Raw genomic sequence first — 25,644 nt, 5'->3', positions numbered from 1 at the left:
GTGACTGTTATCATACTGGCTGTTGACATAGCCAGTACATTTCTGCTCCACTTTGTTTGTTATGACTGGCATTTTCTGACAGCTGAAACTTTTAATGCTCTCATTGACTTTCACATTTTGTGCTTGTAAGTCATTGAGCTTCTTCTAAGAGAGGATTTTTTTAATTTCTGAAGAGAGAAATCCATCTCATTACACTGCATTCTTCTTGGAAAAGTCTTGTACTTGAAAGAAAGACCCATAGAGGTGTGCGCAGCTGCTTGTTTGTCATATAATTCTACACCAGATCAGCATACTTTGCTCAGCAGTGCATTGCACCTCCCAAGGTAATCTAACATTGATTTGTCCACTTTCTTTTTTATGTTTGTGTATTCCTATAGTGCAAGCATTCCTCCCCACAAGTTAAAATCTGTATGGGAATCTTTCAACAAGTCACATTATTTATTTATTTCACAGTTTCACAGAATTGTGTATCATCATCTAAATTATCATCTGCTGTTGTTAGTAGACTTCTAGCACCATTTCATTTGCAGTTTATTTGTCTGGTGCCTTTAATTCCCCTGCCAGTGTCAATTGCATGCTGACACTGTCTACTTATGAGAATTCTGTTAATTCCTTGCAACTAGTACTGGCAGTTATCTTTATTGAACTGTTCAATTTTTCACTTGTCTACTGTGTTTGATCATTTATCTATTATGCTGTAAATATATCATACAGTAAGAAAATTTTCCAACTTATTTTCATCAGATTCAGTCACATCTAACACTTTTCACACTAATTTTGTATATATTGCATAGAAATCCTCTTCTCCATATGCAAAATGGAAAATTTTTCAGCATTAACAGTTTCTCAGTGTTTTGAAAGGTGTTCCAGCCTGAAACTTCCTGACAGATTAAAACTGTGCCCTGGACTGAGACTCATGCTGAGGACCTTTGCCTTTTATGGACAAGTGCTTTACCAGCTGAGTTACCCAAGCATGACTTTACTTCTGCCAGTGCCTCATCTCATACCTTCTAGACTTCATAGAAGTTCTCCTGCAAAACTTCCAGGACTAGACCCATGGAAGAAAGGTTATTACAGAGACAAGGTTTAGCCACAGTCTGGAAAATTGTTTCTGGAATGAATTTTCACTCTGCAACAAAGTGTGCACTGGTATGAAACTTCCTGGACAAATGTCTCCTGTTCAAGTCCTGATGCAGCACACAGTTTTAATATGCCAGGAAGTTTTTTTATCCACTTCATTACCATCTCATCAAAAATACAAAAACCATGTACCATGCATAAAATATTCCCAGAAAAAAAATCAAAAGCAATTTGGAGAATTATTAAGGATAAAAATGAATAAACTCAGTAAGATTATGATATCCAACATCTTGATTACGGTAATGGCAGCAAGACAGATGAGATCAAATTCAAATCATTAGCTAATAATGTCAGTAAATTTTCCTTGATGGTAGTTGAAAACACAGGGACAAATGAAAGACCAAAGGAAACAGGTCCAAAGGATTTACTTTGTCAGACATTGCCTATTACATCTCAAGACATCAGTTTTACCAAATCATCAGAATACTGAAATTTTGTTGTGACTTGGTAGTACAGCTCCCTCCCCCATTCCCCCATCTTCCTTTGATTAACATTGTAGCCAGTCAGTGGATAAGTATGTATTTCCCTAAAGACTGAAATATGCGTTAGTAGCACCCGCTTATAAAAGTGGAGATAAGCAAGTGATCTTTAATTACTGAGCCACCTTCCTATATTCTCATAGAATTAAAAATTGTAATGGTCTTCATCCCAATATAATGTAATTACAACTTGTGATAACCAGTTTTGGTTTACTAGCAACCATCCTCAGATCATACTCAAGGTATAAATGGTGCTGAAGTACAGCGTTAACTACAACAACATCCTTACTAAGCATAACTTTTCAGTATTAAAAGCCTGGTCAAAACATGAATAACTAGTAGGGTAATGATTGCTGCACAGCTTCCTACTAGTTTATATGCTAACAGTCATGCTTTGACTATTCTCTTAATATTGGCAAATTACACTGATGATTTTGTGGTTAATGCTGTTCTTAGGTGCCATTTACAGTGTAAGTGAAAATAGTTGCTATCAACAAACAGCTTATAATTTAGTTGCAATTATTGTGATCAAGACCATCAAAATTTATAGTACATAATAAAGACTGTTGTTTCTCCTCCACCTGATTTCATGTCTTACAAATAATGCTCTTAGAACTAAGCAATAAAAATTACCCTATTGTTATTTTCTGTGATCTTTTCAAGGCCTTCAGTTATGTAAATCATAAAATTCCACTAGGGTGACTAAAATGGTACAGTTTTAAAGGCATTTTCCTTGCATGAATGGCATAATATGTTAACAATTTTAAACCAAGTGCCACATTAATAAATGATATTACAGGAATAAGTGGGGAAACATTAACTTACCTGTGGTATCCTGCAAGTTTTGTACTGCGTCTGCTTTCCTTGTTGCACTACATAAACGATTTACCAAGGATGTTGGAGAACTCATCAAAAACTGTAAAGTTTGTGATGCTTGTATAATGATAAATGGCCTGAATTATCAATCAGTAATGGAACAGGCTGACAAACTGGTTCACAGCTAAGAGCCTAACCATTAATCTTACAAAAAGTCAGATTATATAATTCCAAACAAATAAAAATTACTTACAGTTACCAGAAGTGGACATCAGTGAGTATACACTGGCTAAGTCATCATGCATGAAGTTCATAGGCATGCAGATTGATAATAAACTGAGGTGGTAATATCTTGTGGAAAAATTAGCCAGTAAGCTCAGCTATACTTGTATTGCTCTTAGAAATCTCTCTCTTTGTGTTACTAGTGTAGTTTTCGTTGCATCACTCATTATGTCTTACAGCATAATTTCTGTGGTAGTGCAGCTAAGGTCAAAAAAGTGGCTAAAGACTTTTGTGGCAGCATAATTTACCCACTTCTGAGCCAAAGTTAGATTTAACCTTGAGTAGCGAAGATCATCCTTTCTCCTAGTGTTGTAGCCATGTACACTGCTATTACTTTTGAATTCGTTCGGATTGTTAATAACAAATTTCATAAGTGAATACATATATTGTGAGGCTACAGTGAAGATCTCTAGCTCTTAAATAACTGTCTGCAGGATGATCTTGGATGAGCTCCAGAATTATTTTGATCACATGCTTTTGTGCAATGAACACTCTTTTACTCAATGATGAGTTACCCCAGAATATGATGCCATACGAAAACAGAGAAAGAAAGTAGGCATGGTAAGCTAATTTTTTCAGATGTATATCGCCAAAATTTGCAATGACCCTAATAGCATAAGCAGCTGAACTCAAACATTTCAGCAGATCCTTAGTGTGTTTTTTCCAGTTCAACCCCTCATCAATGCATACACCTAGAAATTTTGAATATTCTACCTTAGTTACCGATTTCTGATTGAAGTCTATATTTATTAATGGTGTCATTCCATTTACTGTGTGGAACTGTATGTACTGTGTTTTGTCAAAGTTTAATGAGAGCCCATTTGCAGAAAACGACTTAACATATGTTAATGTTGGTGTCACCAATAATTGAAAGTAAGTGCAGAGTTCTGGTTACTATCTGTTAACTTAATAACTATGTTTGCAGGAACCGGAAAGTGTGTCCACTGATAAGAAGCAGACTAAAATACACCAGTCAAAAAGTGTGAGGTCAGAACCAGAGGTTCCCTTTAGTGAAGACGTGACCTCTGTCCAGTCAGTAGCAGCACTTGGTGTTGCTGTTATAGCTATAGGAGAAGAAATAGGAAATGAAATGACTATCAGAATGTTTGGTCATTTGGTAACATTATAAATTTTTATAAATTGGTTTTATATTGGTTTTACCCTATTATTAATATCATGAGCATTAATTAAATCGTGGTGCCTGACAAAAAAGGTGAAGCCCCTGGAGGGGAGTAGGAAACAAAATGAATGTTCATGGGTTTAGAGAGTATGTGATGTTATTTCAGAGATTAAAAAGTAAGGTCTCAATTTACAAAGAACTTGGCAGTATGAGCCCACTTATCAATAGCATGTTCCCTCCCTTCGGGCCTCAATGCATGCACTGATTCAGCTGAGAAGAGCATAATACGGCTGTTCTATTCTCTCCTGAGGTAAGCTGGCCCTCAACTGTTGTAAGTGGTCCTTAATATCCTGGATCAGGCTCATCCAAGAATTGCGCACTGCGGGCGTGCCCGCACCCCGCAGGCGCAAGGCAGTGTAGTTCAGCACTTGGTACACAACCGTGTGTCGCTAATGTCAGCGTAGGAGCGAGAGGGATAGCTGTGGAGCGAGTGAGACTGCACAGCACTGCCTTGTGCTGTACTGTCCCGCGGTCAGATCAAACATAAGCAAAATATTCTATTTTAGAAATAATTTTATGTAAGGGGGATAGAGTCTCATTCTTACTGTTAGTAGTTACAAGTAAATATTTTTTGTTATACTTCATGCTACAGCTTTTTGTATCCCTTTTCAGAGTTTAGAAATCGGATCTTTAGTTTGCTGTTTTGTACATAATAATTTTAACTGACCAAGTTAGAAAACTTATTAAAAATAGAATTAAGGTTATAAAGCTCTTTAATTCTTACAGTCAACATTGTTAAACAAGACAATTAACATTTTACACGTTTTTCTTTTTTGAGGAAACGATTTTGTCTAGGTTTGGCACAATATTCCATGAGACTGCTAACCTCAAAGAATTAGTCAAATTTTTATCGCCATGTAATGAATGGTTCTTAGTTTTAGCAAGCTTGAAAAGAGAGTAAAAGCACTCACAAATATACGTGGAATCAAACATTGAGAGAACTTTGGCCGCATGCTTGTGCAAAATAGGATATTTCTCTCATGGAAGACAGCTGTAAAAGTCATTCAAAGTTTTATGTATAAAAAAGTGGTCCTTCAGGCAGATATCACACTGCAGGTCAATCAGCTCTAGTTGAAGCACTTGTGAGATATCCTCTGCCCGAAGGGAAAACGAGTGAACAAATATATCTAAGGCCAGTTGAAGCTCACTTATCTCCAAAAATCTGTTTTCAAACTGTTCTTGTAATTCGCAAATGATTTGAACATATTCTGAAAAATCCACATCTTCTTTAACACTGTCTAGTGCAGGAAAGTGTCCACAATTCTTCTTGTGCAACTGTTTCTCCCACAAAATAATTTTCTTTTGAAATGCTTGAATTGTCTGCACTAAATCAACAACAGAGTGATTTTCGCCTTGGAGTGAAATGTTCAAAGTGTTTAAATGACCAATAAGGTCACACAAAAAAGCCAAATTCGCCACCCACTAAGGTCACAAAGTAATTCTTCTGGTCGTCCTTTCGTTTCCAAAAAGGTATTTATTTCACCCCTCAAGGAGAAAAACCGATGAAGTACCTCTCCTCTGCTCAGCCATCTTACTTCGGTGTGGTAGGGGATGTCCAGGTATTCCGCTTCAATATCAGCCAGAAATTCTTTAAATTGGCGATGTGTGAGTCAATGTGATCAAAGATAATTAACAGTTTGAAGAACTGTGTCTATAAGATTTTTTATGTTGACAATCTTCGCACAAAATGCCTCCTGATGTATGAGACAATGGATTGCCACAAATAAGGAACAGCCGACTTCAGCCACTTTTGACCTGACGTAACCCAGGAATCCAGTGTGTATCCCTCGTAGTGCAGGGGCTCCATCCGTTGTTACACTGGTCAGGCATTCCCATTTTAAACCAATTGGCTCTAACACATTTTACATGGCTAGAAAAATATCCAAACCCACAGTTGTGTCTTTTAATGGTATAAGGTTTAGAAATTCTTCTGTGACACGCAGATTGTCATTGACACCTCAAATGAATATGATGAGCTGAGATATGACTGCAACGTCCGCGGACTCGTCAAGAGCGATAGAAAATGAAATTAAGTTTGCCGCTCTCTTCGTTAATTGCTGTTCCATATCTAAGGCCATATCTTTGACTTGGCGAGCAACAGTTTGAAGCAAAAGAGCTATTTTTTTCAAATTTTTCTGTGAGGTCTGCAGGACAAATACAAGCCGCCGAGTCGACCAGGCCATCCTTGATGAGATTCCCAGCCGCATAGGGTTTCCCTGCTTTCGCAATTCTCAGCAAGCATTTGTAATGTGCGCGCAAACTCGGCCCACCTGTTTTCTGCTCTTACCATGACAAAAAAAGAACACATTATTAATTTTGTACAATCCTGTTTCTTAAAACACTTTTGTCATTTTAACAATTAATTGTTTCATTCATTGAAATTCAAATAAAATACCAACTAAGAAAGATTGGTTTTAGGTTTGTTTTCCCCCAGTTCCTCTGAAAAGCGGCCTTAGACGCTAGCAAGGACAGTGAAATGTGGTCGCAAAATAAATTTTTATCTATTGAAATATTTGTGTTTTAATTAATTGAAAACATAGATCAAACTACAACATATGTTTTCCCACCCAAGAGAGCATTTGTGATGGCGTTTCAAAAAGTGGCAAAAAATGATGCACATGAAACTTTTTCTTATGTCTGTGCAACACAATTTAATGCAGCCCAAATATAAAAATTAACTGTTGCTGACAATCTGATATTCGATAACTGACACATTGCTAAGTGACATATCAGATTATAAAATATAGTTTTATTTATCATCTTTATAAATAATAAAGTCATACGATAGGAAACACTTACTTCGCTGTAACGCTGCTTGAAATTTTCTTTCAGTTCTTCAAGCGTTGTTTGGCGTTCCTCTAGCGACAAATTTTCAAACTGATATTTGTGACAGGTATTAAAATACCATTCAATCGAGTACTTTTTTAAATACATGAGGTTCCGATGACATACTAAACATTTGGCATGATTTTCGACAGCAGTACAAAGGAAATTAATTTCCCACTCGCATTTAAACAGTGTGGACACGCCACTCTTCCTTCTTTTTGTCTGCTGCTGTTGACCATCCATCTCAATCCTCTGTAGCCTTACTTCTGCTGACTAACGGCTTTGCGTCGCTTTTGACTGCTGCTGGCGTGGCGGTCTGACGTCCTTACGAAGCGCGCATACAGGGGCATGGCGAGGCGCGGTGGGCGGTTGGGCGTTCCACACAGCCAGCGGAGCGACACGGCTCGGCCACTGTGACAACGTACTAATTCACCCAGGGAGCTGGCCATGGGCGATTGCGAGCGCTAGCATCCCAGGGGCACAGATTGGACGAGCCTGTCCTGGATACTGGTACTTGGAGGGAGCTGACATACAAGCTAGCCTCACATGTGGTCTATTTTGGATAGACCTGGCGATGGAAATACCTCAACATCACACAGAAAGGTCATAAAGACTGGCTGCGTGTGGATGAACATTCTCATATTGGAAAATGGCACCACCATACTGTCATATGAGAGGTAAGACATGAGGAGGTAGGGTGTTTGTGATGTACCATTGAGCCATCAGAGTTCCCTTAATCTCCAACAGCCGTGGCCTGAAGTCATACTCGACAGCTCCCCAAACTGTGACACTCGGAGTAACATGACTGTGCCTCTCCAAAACACTGGAAGGATGGAACTACTCCTTAGGTCAGTGCCACACTCACCGATAATTCAAAATTTCAAATTCGTCACTGAACACAATGTGTGATGCCATTCATCAGCAGTCCATGCTTCCAAAACACAGCACCACTCCAAATGCAGCCATTTGTGTTGGGATGCTTACAGCAGTCTGTGCATGGAATGGTAGTCTAGCTGCTGCTGGTCTCCACCCTGTGGTGTGAAATGACACAGAATGTTGCAGGGAGTCCATTTCTTGTCTCTGGATGGCAGGTTTAGATGTAAAGGGGTTACAGTGTGTTTGGTGCACCCTACAGCAATTCTCTGTTATCATGGTCAGACATGGTCAACCAGAATCTTGACGAAGATTATATCTGCCCTCACATTCCCATCCAGTCCAACATCTGGCCATTGTCCCATCTAAATGTGTTTCTCAGATAAGTGTGCAGCATATCTGTGTTCTGCAATGTGGTCACTCAACATCTGATGCTATTCATGCCCCTTATATATAGGCCAATTAACAAATCTAAATATGAACAACACTGCTCTGGTAGGTGTTCTGCCTATCACAGCAAATTTCAACTCTGCCAACCATGTCTTCTGGGTGCTTCCCTTTTTTGTCAGGCAGTGTATACACAAGATCATCAAATTGCAAAGTTTAAACAGATGCCCATAGATAAATAAAGAATAAAAGAAGTAGGAGATTGGTGGAGAAATAATGAAATGAAAATTACATATGCATTATGATTTTTGCAAAATAAAGCGCTTTTGAAAGAAGGACATAAGTTGGGGTCAGATGGATAGTTAATATTCTTGTTTCTGAATTTCAGTACACATATAAATGCATTCAGATATTATTTATGGCCTTAAGAAATTTTCAGCAGCTTGTGACATGTGGAGAAGAATAAGATGAATCAAACAAATGTCTTCTAGTTTTTTGCTGATCTTCCTTGGACCAAAGCCCTGATGGCTTTCCTTCTTATCCCTCAATATTTTCCTAGCTCTTACTAGACGTGAGCACCTCTGCTTCCACAAAACAGTGTTTTTCAACTTATGTTTCTGCTCTGCTCCATACTGTATCTGGAACTGGTGATATTTCATCTCAGTCCTTAGACAGGTTCATAATAGACTGTTAGTGGAGCAAAGGGTACTGAAACTTTTTACCAATTTATACTAGAGAAGTTATTTGCACTTTTCAAACCCTTCAGATAATCATATAGGAATTTTCATCAGCTTTTGGAGAACAAATACAGGGTGGTTATAAATAAACGTTTCCTATTTAACACATTATAACATGGAAACTAATTACCATATGAGTACCAAACTTGGTAGCATTAATGTCCAGAGTATGGGGTGTATGATTTCCATGTGTCACAGCACCACTATACAGTTCCAACTATGGTCAACAGGTGCTGTGATCAGTCATCGTTATTCATAGTCTCACACGCCTGACCAGTCGCAGTGCACTTGTTGACATATCAACATGAACTTGGCCAAAAGGAGTGGGGCATTATTGGTGATGCTCTATTATCAAAACAACAGTAATGCTGCAGCTGCACTTTGAGGATATCATCAGCTGGAAGGATTATGGAAGGGTCCTCTTTCTCCACTGCTGTGTAGACCATGATGAAGTAGTTCAAACCAACTGGAGAAGTGGGCGTCACTCCAGGAAGAGGCTGATGACCGGTTGCACCACAGTTGGTTGACGAAATCACTGTTGCTATGGCAGACAACACTGTGTGCAATCCCTGACTGCCAGGTAGCGTGTGTGCTAGGTCACAACAGCTGAACACTGCATGGTCCACTGTACGAAAGGTGCTTCTAATCATTCTCAAATGGTACCCATACAAGATCCATATTGTACTGCAGCTTGCACCACAGGACACACAACAACATGTTGACTTCACTCTCCACTCTCTCACAAGGATACAGTTGCCAAGGGCTGGCCCTGGACCATCCTATGAACAGATGAAGCTCATTTTTCTCTGATGGATGAGAGGAACACACAGAATTGCCGAGAGTTGAGATCTTCACCTCCAGTCATGGTGCATGAAGTTCATCTATATGGTAAACATGTCACTGTATGGTGTGGCTTTGTGGCCACATTTATGATTGGCCCATTCTTTTTTGAACAGGTTTGCAGTCAAGTACCAAAGAAGTGCAGTGTCACTGGCCAGCATTACTGTGATATACTTCGCCAGCATGTCATACCTGCCCTACAGACAGACACTCATTGAACTCAACAGTTTTCATGCAGGATGGGGCCCCACTGCACATTGCTCAAGGAGTTCATCTGCTTCTCTGAAACACATTTGGAAATGATAGAATTATCAGCCAATCATTTCCAAGTGCTTGGGCACCATGACCACGTGATCACACTCCCTGTGATTTCTGGTTGTGGGGCTACCTGAAGGACAGGGTTTACCAGGGGGACATTCACACATGTGCTGATCTGAAGCACAACATATCAAGAGAGGTAGCCAGCATAGTTATGGAAATGCATCGCTCTGCTGTGCTCAATGAAATCCTCTGCTTTCAGACACTTCTGGACACTGTTTTACCCATTATTGAGCCCCTTCTGTAGCATAATGGTACCAGTATGTAGTGGTATGATGTACCGTAGCAGCATATTTAAGTGTTTCAGTTGAATTTATTCTGCATTATTTCTCTTCCCCGTGTCCTCGACATCAATGCTACCAAGTTTGGTCCTCATACAATAATTAGCTTCTGTGTTATAACTATTAAACAGGGAAGTTTAATTATAACCACACAGTAGATACACAATCTTGTTCAAACTTTCAGATCATGTAACTGTTGCTTGCACAAGTACAACATCAAGGACAAAGACTGACCAAGTAAGTCTTATATGCTACATAATGTATAATCTGCCATTTAGGTGTTATGTTTTTACAGATAAGTTCAAAAATTTAATGTTTCTGAAAATTTATTCCATCATTTTGGTCCTACTTTTTTCCCTAAATCACTTTCATATTGTTCTCTGCATTGTTACTTATAGTTACTATTCATTGTTGGCAACATCACTGCAAATATTTCAATACAAATTACATGAAAGAATGTTGAGAAATGCTTACTAAGTAAGAAATATATGTGTTTTAAATATGATGACACTTTCACTGCCTACATTGTCAGGCACTGTGAATATACAAAAAATACTCTCTCTCCACGTAGCCCTCCTTTACTTGCCCATACCTCCTCCCCTTGACTCCCACATACTTATTCTCACAGCTTTCTCCTTTCCTGTCTTTGCTGCAAATTCTTCCCAAGTAATTCTTCATATCCCTTTCTTCAGTCCCTCAGTCCCATCCTCTTCTAAGCATCATCTGTCCACTCCATTCTCTCTCTGTCCTTCCGACCACATCCTTTCCTCACTTCCCATTTCTCCCTCTCCCTAATTTACCTTCCACTCCATTTCTCTCTTTCTTTCTTTTCTTGTGCCACTATCTCTATTTCTCACTCAACTTGTTTGTCTGTGTGAGATCTGTAGAGAATTAAAAATTTCCTCTCTCTTGGTAAGACTGCCCTTGAGCTACCTTGTAATCGTACAATGACTGAAAGACCTAAATCTTCTTTATTGCTTCTCCATGATAGGAAGAATTGTGCTGCCAGTAGCAGAGAAAATTGGCACAAGTTAAAGAATAATCACTTACTATCAACAATCAGCTAACAAACTAAGTGTTTTTGAAAATATAAGTAACTGGCTAGACTAAAAAAAAATCTACTCTCCCAGTGGCGGCAGGAGAACACTCATATAAAAAGGCATTACAGTTTACACGCTTTCAGAGCCAGTGGCTATTTCTCCCCAGAAGTGTTGAAGGGGAAGGAAGAGAGATGAAGGCAAAGGACTGGTGAGGTTTAGGAAAAGGGGTAGAGTTCAGAAAATTTGCCCAGAACCACAGGTCAGGGGAGACTTCTCACCCAGACAGGGTGAGAAGGAAAGGCTGATTTTGGGGACTGCACCAGATGAGATTTGAAAACCTGAGTGCTTAAGGATGGAAGATAGAGTAACATTCAACACAGAGATTACTGCTAAAATATCATGAATGAGTTAATAAGAGTGAAAAGCGAAGCGCATTATATGTGATAGAGGTGGCAGGGGGATGGCAAAAAATAGACACGTCAGAAAATGAAAGCTGCAGAAAGCTAAAAGGGAATGAAGAAAGGATTATTTACTGTGAGGAAACGCTGATACCAAAGAAATTAACATATATTAAGGCCAGGTAGGTGGTGAGAAGTGACGACGTGTTGTAGCACCAGCTGCCACCTGCAGAGTGCTGAGAAATTGGTGTCTGGGGGAAGAATCCAGCTGACACATATGGTGAAACAAGCACCAGGGTCATGACTGTCATGTTGTGCAGCATGTTCTGCAGCAGAACATTGTGTGTTGCTAGTATACATGCTCTGTCTGTGCCTGTCCTAAGTGACAACTTGGCAGTAGTCATGCTGAAGCAAAAGGCTGAATGCTGTTTTCGTAACAGCTGGTATGCGAATGTGTCATTTCACAGGTGGCTCTCCCTTTGATAGTATATGTTTTGTCAGTTACACAGCTAGTATAGATGGCAGTAAGAGGGTGCATAAGGCAAGTTTTGCAGCAGGGGTGGTTATAGGGGTAGGAGCCATAGAGTAAGGAGATGCATGCAGAAGGAGTGTAGAGTCTGACCATGATATTGTGGAGATTGAGAAGCGATGGAAAGCTATTCTAATTCTGCTAGACATTATCTTGGACAGGATGGACCTCATTTCAGGGCATGATTTTAGGAAGTCTAGCCTTGGTGAAGTGGCTGATTAACGTGTTCAAGATTAGGATAATACTGAATGACAATTTTTTTTTTTTTTTTTTTTTTTTTTTTGAGGTCTCATTACCAGGACTGGATGTGATGGAGAGAGAAATCTGCTCTTGAACTAGGCTGGACGGGTAATTACAACCAGTGAAGCCCGAGATGAGAATGGTGGCATATTGCTGTAAAGAGTCTCCATCTGAACAAATACATTTGCCTCGAATGCCAAGACTGTATGGGAGGGAACTTTTTACATGGAATGGATGAAAACTGTCAAAATGTAAGTAATGTTGTTTGTTACTAGTTGAGTATGAACATGCGTGTATAGCTGACCTTCAGAGACAATGACATTACCGAGCGAGGTGGCGCAGTGGTTAGACACTGGACTCGCATTCAGGAGGACGACGGTTCAATCCCGCGTCCGGCCATCCTGATTTACGTTTTCCGTGATTTCCCTAAATCACTCCAGGCAAATGCCGGGATGGTTCCTCTGAAAGGGCATGGCCGACTTCCTTCCCCATCCTTCCCTAATCCGATGAGACCGATGACCACGCTGTCTGGTCTCCTTCCCCAAAACAACCAACCAACAATGAGATTGACAGCAACAGAAGTGGTATGGGTTTCAGAATAGGATCATATGATATTTAACTGGGAGAATGTATTTAAAGACTCCAGGTCACCATAAGTCCATGCGACAAAGATGTCATCAATGTATCTAGACCAAACCAGGCGCCGAAGGCTTATGGATCTGAGGAAAGCCCCCTCCAAGCAGTGCATGAATAGATTGGTATAGGAAGGAGCCATCATGATTCTTATGGCCATACCCTTTAGCTGTATAAAATTGCTTAAGATGAGCAGGAAGGATGTCATAGATATGGAAACACACTGTTTTGATAGAACTGTAGTACTCATCACTAGTTTACTTTACTGTGTCATGTTTATGTGTTTTCCTGTTTCGTCAGTATCTTGTTACATTGTAAAATGAGTGAAGGGGCCTTGTCTTGCTCATTAAGGGGACCATTTAATTCACTATCAATACAACATGAAAAAGGAGGTTCTGAGTGGAAAATGATGAAAACATATTAAACTGCAGTGACAAAGATAACCATCTGTCGTGCAGTCTAAAATGAGAGCTGCTACATACACAGGCAAAAGCAAATCCAGGTTAACAAGGGTAAGCAGGTTTTCCCAATCTCCCTATTGCATCCTGATTGTTTTAAAATGTGTATTCTGTTATTCTTGAAAAACTTTGTATACCTCTTTCTGAAATGAATACTAAGACTCATCTGTAAAATGCAGATAAAGAAGTTCCAGTCTAAGATACTTGAACCTTTCCAGAATTTTCAGCAAATCTTGAGAAAGTGCCTGCACAATGGTAATCAACTTTTCTGACCATAGTGTTTATTAAGTACCTCACAGTGTTTGAGGTGATATTCTTTTATTGTGATCCAGAAGGCTATATCACTTATGCTGTGCACAGTGCAAACAACCAGTTGGGTGGAGAATTATCTGAGTAAATGTCTCAATATTCATTTGGCTCCAAGACATCAACTGCTTCATATTGCACATTAATTCATCCACCATGAAACATTTCCCTCTTATGCAAGTGTAATAGTTCAGAAAGTGGAAAGGATACTAGCACAGCCAGGTACTTTCTTGCATAATTGTGTTGATGGTATCAAACAACAGAAAATGCAGGATGGAATAATGACAGTGTTACAGAAAGGATAGATAGCTACTCACCATATAGAGGAGACGTTGAGTCACAGGCATGCACAACAAAAAGATTGTCAGACAATTAAGCTTTTGGCCAAAAAGGCCTTCTTCTGAGTAAGAGAACACACACAGCTGTAAGAGCAGTTGAATGAAATGGACAGTGTCTTGAGAGGAGGATATCAGATGAACATCAACAAAAGCAAAATTAGGATAATGCAATGTAGTTGAATTAAATCAGGTCAGGCTGAGGGAATTAGGTTAGGAAATGAGACACTTTAAATAGTAAATGAGTTTTGCTATTTGGGGAGCAAAATAATTGATGATGGTCAAAGTAGAGATGATGTAAAATGTAGACTGGCAATGGCAAGGAAAGCGAGTATAGATTTAAGTGTCAGGAAGTCGTTTCTGAAAGTATTTGTATGGAGTGTAGCCATGTATGGAAGTGAAACATGGCTGATAAATAGTTAAGACAAGAAGAGAATAGAAGCTTTCGAAATGTGTGCTACAGAAGAATGCTGAAGATTAGATGGGTAGATCACGTAACTAATGAGGAGGTACTGAATAGAATTGGGGAGAAGAGGAATTTGTGGCACAACTTGACTAGAAGAAGGGATCACTTGGTGGGACATGTTCTGAGGCATCAAGGGATCACCAATTTAGTATTGGAGGGCAGTTTGGAGGGTAAAAATTATAGAGAGAGACCAAGAGATGAATATATTAAGCAGATTCAGAAGGACGTAGGTTGCAGAAGGTACGTGGAGATGAAGAAGTTTTCACAGGATAAAGTAGCATGGAGAGCCGCATCAAACCAGTCTCTGGACTGTAGACCACAACAACAACACACACACATTCATTCAAATGCAGCCAAAGACAGTGGTCATATGTGTGGAAGGAGGTCTTTTAATCTACATTATCTGTTGATCATATACCACATCTCAGTTACTAGACATATGTGTACACCTCTAGTGTAATAATGAAACATTTTTATTCTAGAATTTCAGGAGTTGTTTCAATCTCAGCTAGTAACAAAGTGAACAGATCTGTAATACTTTTGCATTTTTTGCAGAGTCGCTATGGTGAGCTCGCTGTACGAAGAGCAGTCCCTTTAGCTATAGCACTTAGTTCCATTTCAAATCCTCAGCTGGCTCTGATTGAAATGCTGAATAAGTTCTCCCATGATTCTGATCCCGAAGTGGCGCAGAATGCCATTTTCTCAATGGGACTGGTTGGAGCCGGCTCTAATAATGCAAGGTCAGACACAACACAGGGGAATTCCTTCTATGTAATAACAACTAACTACAATCAAGAATAATTAACAGAACCCATTTACAAGTAAGAAGAGTGGAGTTTTATGCAATTTGCTTTTGTAGTTCAGGCAATGCACTTCTCTTATAACTATCTGCATGGGCTCTCTCTTAGATTAGAAGATAGCAAGTTTGGTTTAATGTTCTCCATATCATACTCATGATAAACATTCCACTGTAGAAGAAAAGTTGCATATATATATATGATGTGACTTACCAAACGAAAGCGCTGGCACGTCGATAGACACACAAACAAACACAAGATAGATATGGAATGTTTCCCTCTATATATATATATATATATATATATATATATATATATATATAAAAAACAAAGATGAGGTGACTTACCGAACAAAAGCGCTGGCAGGTCGATAGACACACAAACAAACACAAACACACACACAAAATTCAAGCTTTCGCAACAAACTGTTGCCTCATCAGGAAAGAGGGAAGGAGAGGGAAAGACGAAAGGATGTGGGTTTTAAGGGAGAGGGTAAGGAGTCATTCCAATCCCGGGAGCGGAAAGACTTACCTTAGGGGGGAAAAAAGGAAAAAAGGACGGGTATACATTCGCACACACACACATATCCATCTACACATATACAGACACAAGCAGACGTCTGCTTGTGTCTGTATATGTGTGGATGGATATGTGTGAGTGTACGAGTGTATACCCGTCCTTTTTTCCCCCCTAAGGTAAGTCTTTCCGCTCCCGGGATTGGAATGACTTCTTACCCTCTCCCTTAAAACCCACATCCTTTCGTCTTTCCCTCTCCTTCCCTCTTTCCTGATGAGGCAACAGTTTGTTGCGAAAGCTTGAATTTTGTGTGTGTGTTTGTGTTTGTTTGTGTGTCTGTCGACCTGCCAGCACTTTCATTTGGTAAGTCAGATGTAAATAAAGAAGATAAAAAAAAAAAAAAAAAAAGAAAAACATACACACAAAATTCTGGCTTTCGCAACCAATGGCTGCTTCATCAGGAAAGAGGGAAGGAGAGGGAAAGACGAAAGGATGTGGGTTTTAAGGGAGAGGGTAAGGAGTCATTCCAATCCCGGGAGTGGAAAGACTTACCTTAGGGGGAAAAAAGGACGGGTATACACTTGCATACACACACATATCCATCAGCACATACACTGATGGATATGTGTGAGTATGCGAGTGTATACCTGTCCTTTTTTCCCCCTAAGGTAAGTCTTTCCACTCCCGGGATTGGAATGACTCCTTACCCTCTCCCTTAAAACCCACATCCTTTCGTCTTTCCCTCTCCTTCCCTCTTTCCTGATGAAGCAACCGTTGGTTGTGAAAGCTAGAATTTTGTGTGTATGTTTGTGTGTGTGCTTTCCCCCCCCTACCACGTGGAATGTTGCTTGTGTCTGTGTATGTGCGGATGGATATGTGTGTGTGTGCGAGTGTATACCTGTCCTTTTTTCCCCATAAGGTAAGTCTTTCCGCTCCCGGGATTGGAATGACTCCTTACCCTCTCCCTTCGGATGTAAATCCAGAAACATACATTAACATAATACCATACAAAGATAAATAATCTCATGTTTTATTATTAAAATTTGACAAAAGCGCCATTTGCATTCACAGAAGACATCTGAGTAACCAAGCTTAATTCAGGGTGCAACAACCAAACAGTTTATGCACACAGAAGTGTGACAGTAAGACGTTGCTCAAATAGGCAATAAAATTTTTCATTGTTAAAAATGTAATTAAAGAACATTAGGTAGTAGTAACTAAGTGGCCAAATCACAAGGTGGTGAAACTTAACAATATGAAATGCTCCATCATTTGTTTACTCCCATGTAATAACAACCAGAATGGATAAATGTTATCATTTAAACAATTTGTTGTAGCTGTGGGCCTAGTTGTAACAGAAATCAACACAACCAATGTATTTGTTACAAGAAAATAACAACTGTATTGATATTTAAAACATTTTTATTGTATTATTTATTGTTCTGTCCAAATTGTACATTTTGTTTATGCAGTGTGACATTTCGATCTCCCTGATTCATGTTCAGACCTGAATAGTTGCATCAGCAACTCATGATATCTGTATCAGAATCACACATCAGAATACTATCAGTATTCTGTAGTGTGTCTATATGGCTACATGTTGGCTTTATGTTGGCCATTTGGATACAAGAAATACTCTATGGCATAGAAGGAGATGTTAAGGAGAAACAACTTTGACCTATATTTGAGTTGATTTATTGGTCCTCTTCATATTTCTATGGATGGGTACAATGAGATATAGCACAAGGTAATTTATGATGAGAATATATTCAAATCATATTGTAGACATATGCGAGGAAGACTTAAAAGACCTGTTGAAAAGAATAGACAGCACACTTACACAGAATTTGGCTTAACAACAAACGAAGCAAAGAAACAGGTGATGAAGTGTGCTAAATGACGAATAGTGAGTTACTTATCATCAAAACTGGCTCTGACACAGTAGTGAAAGAAATGAGAGAATTACATGTATAAAGGAAGATTGCACAAGATGGTCAAAACAAGGAAGGTGCTAGAAGTAGGCTGGTGTAGGTGAAGAAGACTTTCTTTAATGAGATATTTACACAGAAATCATCAACGTTTGTGTCTGGAGCAGAGAATTATATGGAAGTAAATTGTGGGCCATAGGAAATATGGAGAAGTAGTAAATGGAACCAATATGGTACTATTGAAGAATATTAAAATTAAGTGGGCACATGAACTACAAAACGAGGAAGTACTGATAAGAAAAGACAAGGAAAGAAATCTATGGAACACCCTTACCAGAAGATAAGTGTCCATCTGTCCATCTAGTTGTTTTCAGTTGACCTAAGTATACAAATTCATCAACTGTTTCTATAATTTATTCATCTGTCTTTACTATTTGCCTTTTGGCATACTGGTTTTTGCATTATTTTAGTCAGTTATTATTCTGGCCTGCTGTCATAACTCCTCTGTTTATTTCCTCCATCCTATGCTTCGTATCTAGTGGCTCTAAGAAAATAAAATGTCATCTACAAATTGAAGGGGGTTCATTAGGTTAGATCCTTTTATGTGTATTCTTTCTTCACCCAGTTTAATGATCTGAAGACTAACTATGGAAAATAGTTTTAGTGAAACTAGGTCAACTTTTCATAATTCTTTTCTCAAGTGTTTACATGTCATTCTCTTAATGCCATCAAACAGAAGCCACAGACCTGTTGTATATGTTCTTCAACAAACTAATGTCAGTTGTTTCTCTTCTTGGTTCTCAAGTTCTGGCTACACAGATTTTATTGTGACAAATGATTTATAATAGTCTAAACCCCATACAGATTGGCAACTGCTATTCATTGCTTCTTTCTGTAACTTCAATGAAAACATCTTAAAAAAAAATCCATTGGTTTATACCCATTTCTAAGACCAGCTCATTCTTTCCATTTGGTCCTTTTTACAGCCATTTCCTGCCTGACTATTTCTGGAAATATGTACAGCTAGTTATTCTCAGTGCATTGCACTATCATGACTACTCTGTCTTATGCTGAATCCAAGATCCTGCCTGATGAGTCACTTTTTGACTTTCTCCCTGCAGTTGAATTAAAGTTTCTCATTGCTAGCCTATAGCAAGAGTTTGCCTATTTTTAATTGTTGTTGTAACTCATCAAGATCATCAGCTTCTTCATCATATTGTGAGGAGGTTGTTGGAGCAAAAACATGTGCTGTTTCCAATGAGCATCTTATATCCATTTTCAATATTATTTATTTGTTGTTCTTTTACAAAACATGCACAAAACATACATTTAATATAGGGCAGTTCATAGTAAGTATGACGTTCGCCTGCTTTATTTCTTCATTGATAGTCCTCAGTGTTGACGCACTGCATTGTTATACTGGCTGAAAAAATGGGGGGTGAAAGTTCAACACTGACTACTGTAAATGATGTAGCCAACAGTTCACACCTGTGTTTCACAGTTCTTTACTTCCCCAATATTACACAATTATATGGCCAGTTCACTATTGGTAAAGGTTGATAAGCCTCATTAACAGGTTGCAGCCAACATCAGCATACTGTTACAATAGTTTGCTGTTGAACATCTATGAGCAGTAAAAACCTAACCACACAATTCACAGTTCTTGCAGAATAATATGATATGTGTGACACTATTTTTCAAATAAATCAAACAGACGTTGTCATTAATTGTTCTAATAAATGGCCTATCGGTGTTACAGTTATTCCACTGTTAAGTTGGTGCATTGTTGTTAATCCAACCAATACACATTTCACGTCTGAAAATCAGCTGTGGACTGACTGTCTCGGGACCAAAATGGGTCCTTTATATATCCTCACAATAATAGGAACTGAAACTATAGATTGTTTGATGTTTAAGTCACAGAAATTACAATTAAAACATAACTCATTTAGTTAACTGAAAACATCAAAAAATTCCTTCTTTTTAACAGTTCCTTCTACCGCAAAGATTAGACTGAATTATTTGTTTAAGTAATGAAATTAACATATATAGTTATACAAAAATGCTTTCAACAAACATGGTCATTATTTTGGAATTAATTAAGGGCTGGCTTTGCTAATATGTTTTCAAATAGAGCCAAATAAATACTTCAAGAATCCTAGTAGTTCTTCTTCCAAATGTTTATAATTAGTACAGAATTTATATTTGTTTATAAGTCAGCAATAGAATCTAAGTCATGAAACAATTCCTGATTTCACCCTATAATGATCTGTAGCAAGTGATATTAACTATAAATGGTGAAAATAAATTAGGAAATTAATTACATACACAAACTAAGCACAAAATTAGATCTGGTTCTATATTCGTTAAGACTGAGGGCCAGCCTTTCCCTTGTATGGAAATGAAGATTATACTCTGCATGTTAATGGTAATTAGGCAAAAATTAAAATAAAATGAATTTAAGGAAGCAGATGGCAAAACAAGAGAGGAAGTAAAGAAATCCCAGCTTGCTTCGTCACATAAGGTGTGATGATTTGATGATGTGAAGTGATGCAATGAGAATTTACAAAACATGATTCTACATAATTATTATTTCTTACAGTTTTATTTTAGTTTCATGTCACTCTCACACATATGCAAAACAAGGACCTGGTTGGTACAGTTATGGATTAAAACTCATTACAAAAATATTACAGTTTCACATTTACGTCCCTCCCACCCCCTCCTCCTTCTCCTCCTCCTCCTATTCTCTCATCCCCCCTCCCACCCCACCCCCCTCCCTTGCTCCTTCCTCCTCTCTTCTGCAGAAACACATTGTCATGAGGAACCCCAGTGTTTATTTGTTCTGGATCTGTGAAACATACTTCTCAGTACATCTGGATGCATTTCATATCTGAGATATCCACCTGTTGAAGTCTGTGTTTCCTAAGTAGAACTGCAATCATTTGTTGACTATCCAGAAATCTCTTTATCTGTAGTTTGTTGTTGATGCTGTTGTCACTGACATTGTTATTGTTGTTGTTGTCATCAATCTGAAGACAGATTACATGCAGCTTCTCATGCTGCTCTATCCTTTGCAAGAGTCTTCATCTCTGAATACTTACTGCAACCTATATCCACTTGAACCTGTTGCTGTATTCATGCCTATAGTGAAGATGACATAAGAAGGTCTATGACAATTAGCAGTGCATTTACCAGCTTTCACCTGTGAATCCCATACAGCTGCAGGTGAGAGAATAGCTTTTTTTTTAGAGCTACGACAACACTGAGGCATTGGCATAGAGGCATTTAAAGAACCACATTACATGAGTGGTTGAGGGAGGTGCACAAACCTGCCATGCCAAGCCCACTGCTCCAGCCTTGGCCATAGGTCTCCCTATCCTTTTTAGCCCCCTACCTCACACTTTCAGGAATGAAAACTGGCCAGTAAACTCAGTAAAAGTCAGTATTTTTCTGATTGATCAGTTGTAGTCTATATTTTTCTGTTTTGGTTTGTTAATTGTACACCATAGCTCTCTTAGAAAAAGATTTATGTTTCAGAAGAAAATTTTGTTACCAGTAAAGTTATGTTTGGTGTGGCAAATGGATTGAAAAATTAGAAAATACCATTGAGAAGGCTCTGAGTTATAGCTTCATTAATATCCTTCTGCAGCAGAGGTTGATTCTTGATCTCTGTATTGGGAATGTTATCCAGCTGATGTAATGTCACTGAAAACATCAAGACATTTGACAGGTCTCAAGATAAGTTACAAAATTCACACAATAAAAATGATACAATTAGATATGAAGCTGTTGGGTCCTAAATTTATGAAACTTGTTTCCTCTAGATGGAGAGAGACAGAGACTTCTAGAACAATGGTCAGCTGTAAAAAAGTACTTTCTTCAGATCATATCCCAGAGAGAGAGACATTTAGAACAATAGTCAGCTGTTAAACTTCTAAAAGACAACACTACCAAAGCAGTAACTATGCCTGCTTGTGCAAGTGCTCACCCATCTTCAAGATTCACTGGTTTCTTCAGAAGAGACAGGCTTTAATGCATCTAATCTCTAATGGAGTCACAAACTTCGTCAAACATTCATGAATTGATTTGGTGTTAGTGCTGCCACATTGAGTCTGGAAGTGTATTGTGACAAGTATTACTTTCCATTGAAAAACTTAGTTAAATGATAAATAGAATGACATCCACTTAATTGTAATAGTGATTTATTCAATCCACGGCCAATTTTGTGATCTTAAAATCCCATCTCAGGTGTTCAACAAATTTTTTAAAGTAAACTTTCATTTGTTTGAAATGATCTGGATGGCAGGTGGTTTGGATAACAAAAATTTTGCATAAATGGAAGTCCCCCCCCCCCCCCCCCCCCCTGTTTTCACCTGTGAAACCACCCGAATTGCATCAGCACCACAATATGTGATCCTAAAATGTGTGTAGGGTATGTAAAATGTTATTGATATGGTTGTGAATAGGCCTGCATGTTTTTGACTAAAAAAATTGTGTTAACGTGTTAAAAAGGTGCCAAAGTATGATTGAAAACTCAAAGTTTTTAAATGCTGAATAACAAAGCTCATTTATTTTGCATTCTTACAGAAAAAATCCGCCTTATATTGCAGCAGGAAAAAATAGGATTTTTAATTTTATTACCTACTCTTCTGAATAAAAAATAAACTACTCTACAAAATTATGAAACAAATCTAGAGATTACTCAAAGGAATGAAAAGTTTGTCAAGAGGAACTTTAAAGTAAAAAAACAAAAAAATTTTAACTTATGAATGTAGAAGTTCTGGGACACTTCATTAGAATTTATTTTTTGGTAAAAAAGGCTGTAATGGTTTTTTGTTTTTGGCTTGAGAAACTTTTGTTGCGGCAATATATCTCCAATGTTGGGAACAAACTATTTCAGGATAAATCTTCCCCTCCTGTTCGCTGATGTACCAGGGGGGTTTTCATCGCTTCGTAACCGACTGTGTGAGGAATTTTTTTCTCTGATCCGTCATTAGAGACATATACTTCTGATGCTTTCTGATCGGTCAGAATTTGGATGATTTCTTCCTCAGTCAAATCAAAAAAGTTGTTTTCCATCCACTCTTCAACATCTTCGAAGTTCGCGTCTTCACAACCCAGTAGTTTCTCCAGTAAATTTACCAAAATTAAGTCATTTTCATCTGTTTCTGGCACGCCAGCTTGAGTTTCAGTGTTGCCTCCTCCTTCCCACCATTGATAAGTTGCCTTATGATCTAAGAGTTGTTCCTAAGACCTAACGAGAGAAATTGGAGGAATGAGATTCCAAGCCTCAGCAATCCAATGAATGACACTTAAAACATCGATTTTTTTAAGAGCTTGCACAAGGGCTTCTTCAGCATCAACTGCACCAATTAGTATTCCACCAGCTTGTGCCTGGGTTTTTCCATCGGTTGACATAGAGATGTGACATTTGGTGGGAAAACACAACTTTAATATCCCCATCTTGTAGATCATCTGTGTGAGAAGGAGCATTGTCCACTAGGAGCAGCACTTTTCCTCTGTGTATTTTTCTACAGCAGGAACAAACTCTGCCTGGAACTACTCTTTGTAGGTGGCATCATTCATCCAGGCCTTAGACTGATCTGTGTACCGAAATGGCAGAGATTTATCAGCTGGTTGCCATCTAAATGCTCTTGGTTCTTTGGGTTTGCCAATTAAAGTAAGGTGCAGTTCATGATTGCCAGTGGCATTACTGTATGCGAGGACAGTAACTCTTTCTTTGCTTCTTTTATATATCCAGATGGCGTATTTTCTTGTTTAGAGGCAAGGGTTTTCGCCGGCAACATTTTGTAATTCAACCCAGTTTCATCACAGCTGTAAAGTTGATCACTATTATAACCTTCTTTGTCAGATGATTGTGTGCAGTTTCTTCTTAAAATCATTGATAGCAGATTCATCCCCTGATAATGGTTTGCCACTGATGGCAATTTCATGAATGCCATGCCACTTCTTGAACTGATCCAGCCAGCCATCACTTCCTAAGAATTCTTGCTCCTTTCCTTCAATCAGCTCATAAAAAGTCATCGCTTTTTGGCAAAGTAGAGGACCTGAAACTGGCACACCTTTGGCTCTTATTTGTTCATGCCACAAAAATAAGGCCTCTTCTAACCGAGGATGTGCATGCTTTCTCATTGTTTTTCTGGATTTCACTGTGCTACCTGATGCTTGGATTGAATAAAATTTTTCAATTTCTGATTGATTTGTCTTCCAATCAGTAATCAAACTCCTGCTGACATTCAAATCTGTAGGAACTTTTGCGGGTGGCTCCCCACCATCAAGTCTCTGCAATGCACGGAGCTTTTGTTCCAACGAGATCACATTCTGTGTTCGTTTTGCACCAGTAGTCAAGTTCCGCCTTCTTTTTACCGACACTCGACTGATTCTTTGTCTTTAGCCACTTTTATCTCTTGACATTTTAAAGCATGTAGCATGAGCACGAAACATTAAATCGAAAACACACAGACGCACAACTCGACAACACACGAGACGCATTAGACAAAGCTTTTGACTTTTGAAACCAGGCTGTGGCAGCCATCGAATGAATACATTCAATACATCTGCCCCTCTCCCCTGTCCTACCCAAGCCCTGGCATCAACATGACAGTACTTTGTACATTTACTGTTAAATTGTTAAGTGTTGGCTTCAGCTGTTGTAAAGACAACAGGCGGAAAGTCTTTGGCACCGCACTCTCATTGTCGGTTTCGACAGGGCTATGTCACACTACATAGAGCAGTACTATACGTACTGTACCTCCAAGGAGTTCCAAAAGATGGCAATAGCATGAAACTATGCAATATTAACAAGAAACACGCTATAACTTCAAACAACACACACACAAGTTGATGACACTCAGACTTTTGACACTCGACAGTGCGCAGATTAGCAGTAGACTACGGAAAAACACCACTGAATGAGTGGCCTCAGATGCAGACAAGTTGAAACTTGTCAAGCGTCAGTCTGGCTATAATTTATTCCTCATAAGAATAAACCTGATTTAAACAAACACAAATGTGATGATTGGTCAGAAGCCATAGCACACATACACTGGTATTGTTACGCTCTTGGAAGTAGGTCCTGCTTACGTATTAGATATCTTATTACTAAGTTACGTTAAATGAAACTTTAAGATACTCTAATGTATTAACAGACATCAACATTTTTCTCAATCACACTTTAGCTACATAGTTTTTATTTCAAAAATCATGCACATAGTCTCTGCAGCGTTGTGCACTGATTGTCGCGCTGCTAATGTGCAGTATGAAAATGGCTGAGGCTGCTTTCTATTCTGTAGTGAAACACGTGCATTGGACCTTGTTAAAAAGTGCTGAGAAATAAGCTGTTCTTAATGTTTTTCATAAATTTGTGGAGATAATTGGCTTTGAAGTTTTCTGTGCCTTTATATCCTTCAAGCTGTGGTCTTGTATTATCACTAAGTCAATGTGTGCATAATGCACAGCACAAAACATACCCTTATTATCATACTTGACAGTACTTGAGACAGCTTGGCTGCAGTCCCACGTGAAATGGAAATCCAATGAGCTTCCATCAGACGCGGAAGAATACATAGTTCAATGTTTGTATCAGTTTATTCTTATGATGAACAGATTATAGCCAATAGCATAGCTGTGTGATGCATCAGACAGCGCCAGTGTCAGCCACCAAAAATCGGAAAAACTTGTTCGAAATAAAGGCAGATTTTGGATAAATGCGATTCAGATAAGTGGGAGTTTACTGTACTTGGTTATGTATAACAAACAGTTGGGCTAGTAAGTGCAATTTTCTGAAAAATATAGTGTTCAACATTTAGAGAAAGT

The 25,644-nt window shown here is 38.6% G+C and overlaps 1 protein-coding gene across 1 annotated transcript in view; it reads left to right on the top strand.

The window, feature by feature from the left end:
* Nucleotides 1-25,644, top strand: part of LOC124606058 (26S proteasome non-ATPase regulatory subunit 2-like) — a 206,139-nt gene that overhangs the window by 164,496 nt on the left and 15,999 nt on the right. Inside the window, exons 13-14 of the mRNA XM_047138020.1 lie at nt 3,643-3,834; nt 15,120-15,304. Coding sequence (XP_046993976.1) covers nt 3,643-3,834; nt 15,120-15,304 — 377 coding nt within the window. The remainder of the gene's footprint in view (nt 1-3,642; nt 3,835-15,119; nt 15,305-25,644) is intronic.

Source organism: Schistocerca americana, chromosome 3, assembly GCF_021461395.2.
Source record: "Schistocerca americana isolate TAMUIC-IGC-003095 chromosome 3, iqSchAmer2.1, whole genome shotgun sequence".
In the NCBI taxonomy this organism is placed as follows: Eukaryota; Metazoa; Arthropoda; class Insecta; order Orthoptera; family Acrididae; genus Schistocerca; species Schistocerca americana.
Note: the sequence above shows the minus strand (reverse complement) of the source record. Positions and strands in the feature narration are given on the sequence as shown.